We start from the raw sequence: 13,984 nt of genomic DNA, 5'->3' as shown, positions 1-13,984 counted from the left end.
ATGGTGGGAGGTAAGGAAAGAAGGTGAGAGAGACGAGGGGAGTGGAGAATGAAGGAGCGAAGGAGAGGGGGAAGCGAGGGAGGCGAGTGGACGAGCGGGTGATGCTGTGTGTTAGTGGAGAGGAAAGCTGTTTGAAAGCTGCTTTGATGTGCTCTTCATCTCGCCTGCCTGGGATTAAAATCTGCTTCAGTGTCAACAGTTTATAAAAATTGATCTTAAAACAGCGCGCGGCGCTGGCCGAGGAGAATTCCGGCTTAAATCAGGACGGAGGGTGAACAGCATGAATCGGAAATGATTCCGACTGCTTTAATGTAGGACTGGGATGATCAGTAATTATGTGCATTTTATCAGCTCCACTTACTCTATAGGTGCGATACAGTTAGAGACTGTAGTCCATCTGTTTCTCTGATACTTTGTTACCCTGTTCTTCAGTGGTCAGGACCCCCACATGACCACCACAGAGCAGGTACTATTTGGGTGGCGGATCATTCTCAGTGACACTCATGTGGTGGTGGTGGTGTATTAGTGTGTGTTGCGCTGGTCTGAGTGAATCAGACACAGCAGTGCTGCTGGACTGAGAATAGTCCACCAACCAGAAATATCCAGCCAACAGCGTCCTGTGACCACTGATGAAGGACTAGAGGACGACCAACACAAACCGTGCAGCAGCAGATGAGCTGTCGTCTCTGAATTTACATCTACAGGGTGGACTGACGAGGTAGGAGTGTCTAATAGAGTGGACAGTGAGTGGACACAGTGTTTAAAAACTCCAGCAGCACTGCTGTGTCTGATCCACTCGCACCAGCACAACACACACTAACACACTACACCACGTCAGTGTTCCTGCAGTGCTGAGAATGATCCACCACCCAAATAGTACCTGCTCTGTGAGGGTCCATGGGGGTCCTGACCACTGAAGAACAGGGTAACAGAGTATCAGAGAAACAGATGGACTACAGTCTGTAACTGTAGAACTACAAAGAGCAGCTATACAGTAAGTGGAGCTGATAAGATGGACAATGACCATAGAAACAAGGAGGGGGTCAGGATGTTATGGCTGATCAGTGTATGTAGGGGAAATAATGAGCTGCAGGTGTGGAGCCACAGAGGAGCAAGAGCTAGAATGAGCCATTCCAGACTGATGCATGGCCACGGCTTAGTAAGGCATAATCTCATTTTCATGCCTTACTAAGTTGTGGCCACAACTTAATTATCTCGTTCTCACGCCTTTTATTGATATGTCACCAGCAGGGCTCCGTAGTGTCGTGATTAAGATTAACAACTATATGAAGGTTCTTAATTTGCTCTTCTCTTTCTCTCTCTCTCTCTCTTTCTCTATCTCTCTCTCTCTCTCTCTCTCTCTCTCGCTCGCGCGCGCTCTCTCTCTCTCTCTCTCTCTCTCCCCCCCCCCTCTCTCTCTATCTCTCTATCTCCCCCCCCCCCCTCTCTCTCTCTCTCTCTCTCTCTCTCTCTCTCTTCCCCTCCTCTCTCTCTCTCTCTACCCCCCCCCCTCTCTCTCTCTCTCTCTCTCTCTCCCTCTCTCTCTCTCTCTCTCTCTCTCTCTCTGTCCCTCCCTCCCCCCACAGTGGGATCTCTCTGCTGGTGCTGAAGCAGCAGTGGATCTCATCTCTGCAGCTGCAGTCGCTGCGCGAGATCAGCGCCGGTAATGTCTACGTCACCAACAACAGCCAGCTGTGCTACTACAACACCATCAACTGGACCAGCCTGTTCCGCATCCCCACCCAGAAAGCCCTGATCCGCAACAACCGAGACCCAAAAGAGTGCAGTGAGTGCACGTTTTACTAACATTCATGTGCAGCACTGTGCTGAAACACTGGGGACACCTGCTTATTGAAAGCACCCTTGTCCATCAACATGTTTTGCTGATTTTCGAAGTCTAAATAAGTCAACACCCACTAGTTCGCAGTTTAATGCACAATTAATGTTGAATTCGATATATTGGGAAAACATAATATGTGACCCCTGTAAAAGTTACAGCACAAATCTTTTATTTTACTTTTATTTTATTTTATTTTTTTCCAGTGCAACTCAGTAAATAAATAGAAATTGTATGTTCTCTCTAGAGGACATCAACTTATTTCCTCTTAACAAATTCAATGAAACATAATCTGACTTGGGCATTGAAACTCTTGCATACAGTATCAGCAAAATTATTAATATGTGTCTTAAAAACAAATGTCAGTCATTTAAATATACATTTCAAGTAGGCCTCTAAATAATCTAAGACTCTGAAAAATGTACTAACAGTCTCACACACACACACACACACACACACACACACACAATCATTCAAAAGTTTGAAATCAGCATTCAAAAAATAAAATCACAATCTAAAACCATTTTTGTTACAGATGCATTTATAACACAATCTGATGCCTGTACTCAAAAACTCCATAGGTTTCAAATGATTTGTAAGAATTTGAAAATAAAATAAGAATTTATATTTGTGCAGAATGATTAACAAAGCTGTAATTGGAAAAGCATACAGCATTGAGAATAAAGTCATTATAAAATACGTTATGACTCATTCTTGAGATGATCAAACCTACAAAATTTTGATTTTGGGTGTATTTCACATTTAATAACTTGCTGTTCCCAGAATACGTGGTGTTGAATATAACATCCAAAAAAACGTAAAATCGTATTATTTCAAGCCTTATTATTATTACAGCTACTGATTCCAAACTTCTGAACAGGGGTTTACACCCACACGCTTCTCCTCGTCCTTACTCCCCCGCTGTGGTCCTGAGGCATGTGTGTGATTTCTCCTGAGCCAGCGGTCAGCGAGGACAGACACGGGAGGGGGCAGGCGGCTCCTTGCCCCCTTTTTATCCAGATCACTGCTCCTCACTGAGCCTAGCAGGGGCCCAAAGAGTGCCACTTCCTTCACAGCTGGAAGGTCCGGGAGGTGGCTGAGAAGGCCAGACGATTGCAGAGAGTCACCCTGCCTCAAAGAGATCGTCCAGCTGTGCAGAACATGGATCACAGAAAGAGAGGGGAGGACTCTAGGCTGGAAATGTTCCGGATCTTTAATCCACCTTGCCTGGAATTGAACTGTTAATGTAACTTCAGCCCTGGTCCTGAAGTCCCCCTTTCCTGTGTGTTTTGGGTTTGTTTCCCAGTGTATTTGCTATTTAACAGGTCATTTGTGATGCGTAGTGGGAGTTTTAGAGCAGAAAAGAGACTAAAACATGCAGTGTAGTCGGTTCTCAAAGGCCAGAGTTTGAAACCGGTTAGGTGAGTTTGCGCAGGAAAAGCCCAAACTATCCAGAGCCTCCCAGAACTGGAAATTCATAATTGATTGTTGTAAGAATATTATAAGATTATTTAACTTATTTCTAGACTTTTTTGCTTGTTTTAAGTAACTCAAAGTCAAAGTGTCTGATTACATTGGCAGATCATTGTACTTGACTCCGGCTTTATTTAGTAATAATTAATAATTTTTTTTTTTTTTTTAAACACCATAAATTATCATTCAATAAAATAAGACACTTTCTCTATACAGAAGTACTTAAAACAAGTAAAAATGTAACACTACTGAACTGCAGTCTATTGATGAATCAATTACAGAATGAAGTGTTGGTTGTAGCCCTAAGTGGAAGTCGGACATCGGTGCCCCCAACCCCAGTGGGGTCAATAGCTTTGGCTGTCAGATTTAAACTTTGTTGCAGATTGTGATGAAGGGAGATCCAGCAGATCCACAGGTTAGCTCAGGAGACAGGATGGATGGGATATTAAATTCATACCAAGACTGTTTGTGCAACGGGTTTTCAGCAGTGATAGACCAGTGAAAGCTTTGTGGTTGATCCTTCTGTCCTTCAAAATTGCTAAGGGAACCCAGGACACGTGGACATGATGCAAGCTTTGGTGAGGTTCTCTGATTTAAAGAAGTGAAAAGTGGCCCCAAGCTAACAAAGCCCACTCGTTTATTTCATCACCAACAATCCAATTACCCACCTGCCTCAAATGTCGAGTCAGTCCGTGAACTATTGAGTGAAATTAATTGCAGGGAACACCTGCAACAGTATTTTGACATTTCAGAAGTTTTCTCGGGTGGTGGAGGCTATAATCACCAATGAGAGTTAGCACACACATACACATGCAGGCCCTCCTCCACGTTTCTCACTATTCTCAGCCCTGAAAGATGTTTATCCCCACTTTTTCTTTTCTTTCCACTTCTGCTAATCTTTTTCTTTTCATCCTGCGGCATCTTATGATGCAACAGTGATCGTTAGCGTGTGTCAGCAGCGCCTGCTGGGATCCATCCGGCACCTCTCCGTCTCCTTGGAGACTGACCTGGCTTGACTTTTGGCGTCAGCACAGCCCAAAGAGTCCAAACTTTGATGTTACCATGATGTTTTTGATCCCTCTGCCTTACGGTATTGCTGAACCAGTTCCTCGACCAAAGCCCATCTTCTGATTTCAGCAGCCCTGGTTAGCTCTCAAAATCGAGTCAGCACAGGAAACAAACATAGCCACTCTTGAGTCTCTGATCCGAGGCTTTTCATACATGCCACCTTCAGTGGGCTTCCTTTAGTTTACCTTCTTTTGCTCACAGATATCAGTCACACCTAATTTGTAGATATCGTACAGTTTTTGGTTAAAGTTGAAAGAAGTAGCAAAAGAAGGAGCAAAAAAACAAACAAACACAGGAGTGTTTTGGAACATGTTTACTCCTTAATGTCACACATACGGGCTGAAAAAGAAGGTTCAGCTCGATGTTTAGGTCTCAAATGTAAGCATTACACGGATGAAGATTTGATGACAATAGTCGATAATTCACTTACATCCTTGGAAGACACGGCCTTGACCAGTCTTTTATTGAGTTCTTCTTAAACTCACTTTTAACTCTCTCACAATCAAAAGATTCCTCCGCTCGGGGAAGGGGTCTGAAGTAAAGGTCAATGCAAGTTTTCATCCCGGTCCCACAGAGATTGGAATTATTTGTCCCGCTCCCACCCGCAACCGAAATGCTTTGTCCTGACATCCAATATCTGACATAGTCTATTCACAAATACATTATTCTCAGCTGAAATAAGACAGTAGTTGTGGTCATCAGGCTCACTGTGAGTAATTTCACCAAACACCAGTTATTCCCAGTAAACACAAAGCAGGAATTAAACCACGGGGCAATTTTTGGTGCTTTACTGGACCGTCGGACTGAAGCTGTAAGTTATGAGATTTTATGTGTTGTTCACATGATCGGCTGCTTCGCAACTCTTTAGAATTAAAAAATTTGAACTGTTTTACTGTTATCATTTTATATTGTTTATATGTGATTTAGTAATTGTAATACTTTATTTAGGCTGTTCATTAATTTGCAGAATTTCTCTTCATACATGCTTCGGTCTGCTCCCGCCTGCAGTGCGTTGGTTTCCTACTCACTCCTGCATGCAACACTAAAAGCTTCTGTGCAGACTTCTAGTCCGAAGCAGAACCCACATTACAAAATGTTCTCTTACATGTTGCGTGTAATTACATATTTCCACCAGAGAGGTCTCCAAATCCCAACAGCTTACATAGTTTAGCTTTAAAAAATTAATTGGTAAGGATGGGTTAGAATTACAACTAAGGTTGGTGTTAAGCTGAGGTTGGGCTTAAACTGATGTTAGGGTTAACTGCTTAAAATCTCAGGCTTATTGCTTATTAAGGTTTATCATTTTGAATCTACAGGGACTTCAATGTAAACTATTCTTAAGTTAGAAGTGTGGGCCCTGTCCATTTAACAGGTTAAGGTTAGAGTGAAAGTTAGGTCGTGAACTACCATTTAATCCTGTGAACCCAAAGAGCCTGGTACCAGGCCCAGACCAGGTGTCACTTCACGTGCACAGTAATGTGATTTCAAGTTTAGCATGTAGAACTGGAGCTCTCTGTGTGCTACCATGTTTTCAGCAAAGTATATAAAACAGACGAGGCTTCCTTTCCTGTTGTTGATCAGATATCTGTTAGCTCTTCCTTCCTTACTAACTAATCAGGTGTTCAGGGTTATTCAAATAAGCTGAGACAAATAAGCTATTACTTCAAAACTTCTACCTCATAATTACCAAATCATAAACTAACCAGGAATTGAATCATTATTAGTTTATAAAGTTACAGCCCACTTGTGTTAATGTATGTGTATGTTTTATATTACTTTATAATTAAGCAACATTGAGCCAATCAGAAATGTTGACTAGAAAAAAGGTAAAAAAAAACAAAAAACAAACAAATAGTTGCTGCTGTTGCAAACTTCTGTACACTAGAATAAAAGATATAATTAATCAACAAGTTCAATAAACACTGTTATCCGTCCTGTCTTGTTGACTTTCTTCATGGCAGAAGACCAGACCACCTTTCAGAATGTAGTTGTGAGTTGATCGCTTTTATTAATCAACAATAAACGCTAGAAACAAAATAAGAAGCAAATGAGTCCAGACAAAAAGAAACGAGTTATTTGTACCAAAGAAAATAGAAACCACCTGGGAAAGCAGGGTAAACTACATGCGGATGGGAACACTTATGGTAAGGCAGGGTAAGGAGACAGGAGAGGACAGGGAACAGGACACTGACATCACTTTAGATAAAGGGCTGAAAAATAATGTCATTAGAGTCATTTGTAGACCAGAATAAATAATGGTTTATACTTTCAAAGCACTCTTAGTACATTAGTTAATGAAGAGTAACTAAATACTTCATTATCTTTGTTTTAAATTATTAGTGTTTATTCTTTTACATAAAGCTGGTTGCAGCTGTAACAACTGTAATTTCCCTCTGGGATCAATAAAGGATTCTGATTCTGATTCTGATTAGTCCTTCATTGATCAATTGACCCTTATTAGTCCCACAATGGGGAAATTTCACCTCCGCATTTAACCCAGTTGTGCAGTGAAACATCACATACACACTGGTGAGCACACTTGCCCCAAGTGGTAGGCAGCCCTATCTCCAGCTCCTGGGGAGCAGTTGGGGGTTAGGTGTCTTGCTCAAGGGCACTTTCAAATGCTGTAGACTCAAGAGATCAAACCAGTGACCTTCTTGTAGCAAGGCTGGTTTCTTAACCTCCAGCCCACTGAGAGATAAAATGGTTAGCAATAAAAATAATATATTTGTTTTTTACTTTAGCATTTGTTTGCACTCTTTCCATGTCGAAATAGAACAACAACGGCAGCACTCAGGAATGATGATTAATGCAGAATTAAATGGCAGATTAAATAGCGATAAACACTTTTTTTAGTTGGCCATTAGGAGTTAAAGATCAGGAGTATGTGTTAAGTTTAGGGTATTTGACCTTTTGACCCTTTAACTTTATTATTCATTTATTAATCTTTGTCAGTGTGAAAAGGAAATCATTTTTTGCGGTGTAACATCAACTTGCCTTGTTTTCTGTTGCCTGCAAAAAATTGGCATCTTGTCAAGTAAAATCATCTTAAATATAGTCAGGAAATCTTACATTTCTCCTGTTGAGATTGCCATAAACTTAATTTAAGCTTATTTTCCTTATTTCTAGACATTAAAGTGTTTTAAGTAATTTCATCAAGTAAAATTATCTTATGATATAGGAAGATAATTGTGCTTGTTCTAAGAAATGTGCTTGAAACTAACAAAATTACCTGCCAGTATAGTGAGATCATTTTACATAATAAATACTTAATAAATGATCTAAAACCCTGGTAATAAGCGAGATGATCTTATAATAATAAATGCATACCCGTCTCAAACTGGAAATATTAGATCGAATGATCATTTCACTTCACAAGATAGTATTTTTTGCAGTGTGCCATCTGACCACGTCATACCACATCCAAAAAAATATCAGGAGGTCTCCAATCATGTCAGACCTCAATCACACATCCAGCTCATCCACCATTAATAGGGCTCCCAAACTGGACAACTGCTTCAGGTTGCGAAAATGTGTCAGAAGGGACAAATTCGGGATGAGAATTGTGCTTAAAGTGATGTAGTAGAGGCCTGGCTTTATGGTACTGCTGCTGAGGTGAAGCGTTGACATGTTGGAGCAAATCTCCCCCCGCTGACCATTAATGTTTCAGAAACGTGGCCGCGGGCGGTGAGGAAAACGTCGTCTCTTAAAATGCCACTGAGCTGAGGGACGTGGACGTTACTCTGACTAATTCAGGTGCTCAGTTGATCAATCAAACGCAGAAAATCCGCTCACTGTTACAAACTTTTCAACTGAAACAGTCCAACAGCCCTGAAGTCATTATTTTCTCATTCCAGCAGCTACTCGGGTTCATCGTAGGAGAGTTGCGCAGGTGTCTTCATGGTCTGGCGTACGCACGTTTGAGTTGTCTCTGAAGCGTCAGCAGTATTTTAACACGCTCTCGCAGCTGCTGCTGTATTCTGCTTCTCAGTGGGGTCTCTGTCTGGACCAGCCTGTCCTTTCTCAATCACATATACCCAAATACCGTACACACACGTCCTCACATCAGCATTTCTCATTCAAACACATCAGACCTTATCAGCTCTCCATTACAGTAAAATATGCATGACAGTATTGGGTTGGATACGCCAACCCAGATGAACTGTACAACTCAAATTATGACAAAAGATCCTACATTTACATCTGATTCCTGCCAGAACCTCCAGACGGGATAACAAATTACTTCTCCACCTGCTTTGGAAAACTTCCTTTTTAGAGAAAGTGTGAGTAGTGAATGAAAAGGTTTCTGGAAAGCGCGAGAGAACTCTGTTAACAAAAAAAGCTGCCAGTGAGTCACATTCAGGTGTTCACATTCAATCTGCTTTCAGTATGAATAGTTGCAGAGCTGCAGAAACCTGTTACCTTTTATTAGGTACTTGAACATTTGCGCCTTACTTAAATATGTATTAAGTTCATTGTGTTGGGAAACAAAATGTCAAACCAAGTGGCATTTATTTGAGGCAGACCATGTTAAGGCCTGATCCTATTTATTATTACCCCTTACCCCTACTCCTTGTTTTCGTGTGTTGCCCCTTGGGACTGAGTTACACGTGGTAGTAGTTGCAATCTTCCCTACAAAATGGGGGGACAATCAAATAAAAAAGAGCACTACTTCATTAACAGCTACTAGCGCTGCTCTGTAGGCGACCCTGTCCGTCTGCAGTGACAGCAGAGGAGGGTAAAGTTCAGCTCCTCACTGCTGGGCTTTAGATACATTTAGGGAATCATATGCCTTTGAAGGGGGGGTGGGGGGGTATTTATTATCGCCCGACCCTCATGCTTCAGTGATACGACGCTTAAGCCAGCTATTCGCTAGGTTCTTGGTCAAATGTTCCCGTTCCACCTTAAACGGAGCAGCAGTTGCATTCTGCTACAGCATTTAAGGTGGAACAGGAAATTTAGCTAGATATCTACCACAGTATCAGCATACTAGTAGCGATTTTTAATGTTTTTTTATCAAGTGAAGGACCATAATACATTGAAACGACATGAAGATATGATAATACAGTGGTTATCATCATTTTTAACTGAGAAAATTCTCACCTAAGTCGGTTTCTTTGGTCACTTGCGCAGCCGTTTTTGCTGTGCCGCTGAAAAACCTCAGTTTGAAAGAGACTTGTAGCCCTAAAACTTCGCCCTACCCATCTATCTCCACAAGAATCAGGACACCCTACCCTTAGACGTGAACGTGCAAAACAGAGGGGTAAGGGCTAAATGGTTGGGACGTGGGGTAAAATAAAGATTGTTGTTTGAGCAGTTCTTTGCAGACGTCTGCAGGTTTGCATTCAAAAGGCCTCTGAGTTCATGATCCCATCAAAGAACGCAAACTCACAGACTGCATGTAAGAAGAGCAGCGCTGGACTTTGACGTCTCCACCTCTATGGTTTACAGTAGCTTTAGTTCAGTTTGGAGTTCTTTTCCACCCTTTCTCCATTGGAGTTTCTCTTTAGTTTGGTGTTGCATTGTGTAACCGTTGTTGTTTAAGTTAGGGTTCAGACTGCCTTCAAATTTTAAGTTATTTGAACTTCAAATAATAAGTTGATAGGACATTAAACACAGATTCTCGTTAATACTATTCGAAACTCAATTAACGTAAAATTTTAAGGCAGCCCGTTTTTCACAAGGTGGCCAATCAGTGATCCTGTTACTAATCACAGCAGCAGCGCATCAGCATCGCTAGCTGTGGGTAACAGAGTGTTTCTGCTGTGTAATTCTCCTGGGTAAAATGTATTTGGTCTGTTTTATTATGTTTTAGTCTTGGAGAGGATGATCTGTGACCCGCTGTGTTCAGACGCCGGGTGCTGGGGTCCGGGGCCGGATCAGTGCCTGTCATGTAGGTTCTTCAGTAGAGGACGCACCTGCGTGGAGTCCTGCAACCTTCACCATGGGTGAGCTGCTCTGCTCTTCTCTTGTCTTCTCTTGTCTTCTTTCATCATGTCTTCCTTTTCTCTTCTGTCGTTTAATCTTCTCTTCTCTAATAATTTCCTCTTCTCTTCTTCTGTCTTTTCTTCTTTAAGGCTTCTTTTCTGTCATTTTAATCTTCTCTTCTTTACTATTATAATTTCCTCTTCTCTTAATCATGTCTCTTTCTCTTCTCTTCTCTTCTTTAATCATGTCTTTTTCTCTTCTCTTAATCAGGTCTTCTCTTAATCATGTCTCTTTCTCTTCTCTTCTCTTCTTTAATCATGTCTTTTTCTCTTCTCTTAATCAGGTCTTCTCTTAATCATGTCTCTTTCTCTTCTCTTCTCTTCTTTAATCATGTCTTTTTCTCTTCTCTTAATCAGGTCTTCTCTTAATCATGTCTCTTTCTCTTCTCTTCTCTTCTTTAATCATGTCTTTTTCTCTTCTCTTAATCAGGTCTTCTCTTCTCTTAATCATGTCTCTTTCTCTTCTCTTCTCTTAATCATGTCTCTTTCTCTTCTCTTCTCTTAATCATGTCTATTTCTCTTCTCTTCTCTTTTCTTAATCATGTCTCTTTCTCTTCTCTTCTTTAATCATGTCTTTTTCTCTTCTCTTAATCAGGTCTTCTCTTCTCTTAATCATGTCTGTTTCTCTTCTCTTCTCTTAATCATGTCTCTTTCTCTTCTCTTGTCTTCTCTTCTCTTAATCATGTCTCTCTTCTCTTCTCTTTTCTTAATCATGTCTTTTTCTCTTCTCTTAATCAGGTCTTCTCTTCTCTTAATCATGTCTGTTTCTCTTCTCTTCTCTTAATCATGTCTCTTTCTCTTCTCTTGTCTTCTCTTCTCTTAATCATGTCTCTCTTCTCTTCTCTTTTCTTAATCATGTCTTTTTCTCTTCTCTTAATCAGGTCTTCTCTTCTCTTAATCATGTCTGTTTCTCTTTTCTTCTCTTAATCATGTCTCTTTCTCTTCTCTTGTCTTCTCTTCTCTTAATCATGTCTCTCTTCTCTTTTCTTAATCATGTCTTTTTCTCTTCTCTTAATCAGGTCTTCTCTTCTCTTAATCATGTCTCTTTTTCTTCTCTTCTCTTCTCTTAATCATGTCTCTTCTCTTCTCCTAATCATGTCTCTTTCTCATCTCTTCTCGTAAGCATGTCTCTTTCTCTTCTCTTGTCTTCTCTTCTCTTAATCATGTCTCTTCTCTTCTCCTAATCATGTCTCTTTCTCATCTCTTCTCATAAGCATGTCTCTTTCTCTTCTCTTCTCTTAATCATGTCTCTTTCTCATTTCTTCTCTTTCTCTTCTCTTAATCATGTCTCTCTCTTCTCCTCTTTTCTGTCATTTAATCTTCCCTTCTCTACTCATTTCCTCTTCTCTTCTATAATAATTTCTTCTTCTCTTCCATTCGCTCTTCTTCTCCTCTAATCATTTCTTCTTCTCTTCTCATCTCTTCTTTCTTTCTCTTCTCTCATTTTTCATTTCTTCTTCTCTTTAATGATTTCTCCTCTTCTCCTCTTTCTTTAGTTTCTCTTCTCTTCTTTAATCGTTGTTTCTTCTCTTCTCTTCATTTCTTCTTTGCTTTTCTCTTTTTTCTCTTCTTTAATAATTCCTTCTTCTCTTTTCTTCTCTTCTTTAATCATCTCTTTTTTCTTACATCGTCCACTGCTACAGATGCAGTTTCCCAGTCTCATGTTTTAGAATGTGTGTATGAATGTCTCAGCCATAAAGTGTCCTGCTGGTCTATCTGTCTGCTGTGAGATCATCTGAATGAGACTTGCCTGTGGATATGTATATTCATATTGACCTGAAGTATATGTCTTGCTGAGGTTGGAGTTTGTCCCAACCTCAGGGGATCTGAAATGGACTCTCGTCTCTCTGACAATCTTTTTAGGACAAACAACAAAAGCCTCACAGCGGTGTACCATCTGTATTCGGAGAGCCGGTGGCAATAATGGAATGTGTGTTTGGCACGGCTCAGAAATAAATTACATTGTGTGTATGAAGCAGCAGGCTTGGACACAGATCCTGCTTGAGGCCGAGCCGCCGGTGAGAAATGTCCCTGAATGATGCCGGGCTGAGAGTGGGCCAGATTTGTGTGGTTTTCCCATTCAGACTTGGATTTACTACCCATATAGGGAGGCATGCTGGAAAGCACACTCAGATGAACATACACTCAGATGACCATACACTCAGATGACCATACACGAGACAATGTCAATCAAAACACACTTAGATGTGGTTGCAATTGGTCATTTGCAAAACAATGATTGACTCGCCTCTCAGCCAGTCACAGCTGTTCTAAGCAGCATGAAAGGTGGGCTAAGAAATGGAAGGTGTTCCTGAAAAAGGTGTGTTGCTGTCATGATTATCTCTAGATCACCTTATTGATTTCATTCCTGAAGCTGAAAAGAAATGGAAGACCACACGCAGAACTCAGAACCAAAATACATAGTCTTCCCTAACTCCCTGCCTAGGCCGAAAACAGAAGAACCCATTGGGTCAAAAGAAACGGCACCCACTCCTATACGAGAGTGAGAGCGACAGATGTGGTTCCTAAGCTTATTGTTAAACTGTGGAAGTAAACTGGGCAGAAGACATAGTTAAAGTTAAGCTGATAATGAGTGTAAAGCTTATAAAGCTAATAAAGAAAACAGACAGTACACCAGCCATAAAACAAACATCTATCTTAGCTGCTGTTCTGAACTAAAACATTTGCCACAAGCCACCATGGAGATAAATCCTCGAGGAAGTCAGAACCAGCTGTGGGAGAAATACCCAAAGCACTCACAGCCAGCCATTCAGATGCACGTATTGTCACAGGACTTCAGCCAATCACACGCAATCACACAAAGAGAAACAAACAAAACAAAAACACACATCCTAGGACGTAACAACATTAATGTACTCATACTCGAGCTGTTCCTTGTACTGTTTCAGTAGGGTTTAGAATGTGTATTAATGTGTAAGTCAATGAATCTTTAACATCTAACATCGCACTGATTATCTCTAGTGTTAGCTTTAGTCTCAGCCCCAGGGTTAGTTGATCTGAAGGGACAGCTACAGTTGCTAAAACCTCCTTATTAGAGGAAAAAATCTGCCACTTTAACATTTCGTGACTGAAGTATTTTTTTGTTTTCCAGTTTGTTTAACGTAAACATCTTTTTTTATACTTTTATACTTTTTTTTATACTTTTCAGAATTGTTTGCTTTACAGTGGCTTACAACCATATTTTGTCAGATCTTAAACAAACATATCTGCACTGAACATCTTGTACAACCAGCTAACAGGTGGTCTGCGCTGAAAGTTTGATGGACATATCAACAGTAATAGGTGAGGCATTATTCCTCACTATGTGCCTGAAATGCCCCTGAAATTAGCAGTTGCTTTACTAAGGTTGTATCTAATCACACATTGGACACATTACCATTGTGTACTTGTGTGCTTTAAAAAGGTGCAGTGAAATAACAGCCATCAACAAGCTCCAATCAAGTCCAAAAATGTTAACGAGATGGCCATGTTTTTTTTTTTTTTTTTTCCCCACCAAACAGGAAAATAGTTCTGTTCCAGCTCAAGAAAACTGACTTTGTGAAATAATTACACAGTGTGTCAATGCCATAGGAGTCACACACCCTAGAGGAGTTCTTAA

General features: G+C 40.7%; 1 protein-coding gene across 4 annotated transcripts in view; it reads left to right on the top strand.

The window, feature by feature from the left end:
• LOC108433052 (receptor tyrosine-protein kinase erbB-4) overlaps positions 1–13,984 on the top strand; it is a 629,333-nt gene that overhangs the window by 468,415 nt on the left and 146,934 nt on the right. For all 4 annotated transcript variants that reach the window (XM_017707323.2, XM_037539223.1, XM_037539222.1 and 1 more), the window contains exons 12-13: positions 1,587–1,786; positions 10,194–10,326. In XM_017707323.2, the coding sequence (XP_017562812.1) occupies positions 1,587–1,786; positions 10,194–10,326 (333 nt within the window). The remainder of the gene's footprint in view (positions 1–1,586; positions 1,787–10,193; positions 10,327–13,984) is intronic.

This window comes from Pygocentrus nattereri, chromosome 6 (genome assembly GCF_015220715.1).
Source record: "Pygocentrus nattereri isolate fPygNat1 chromosome 6, fPygNat1.pri, whole genome shotgun sequence".
Taxonomy (NCBI): Eukaryota; Metazoa; Chordata; class Actinopteri; order Characiformes; family Serrasalmidae; genus Pygocentrus; species Pygocentrus nattereri.
This window is presented reverse-complemented; position numbering and strand designations above follow the sequence as displayed.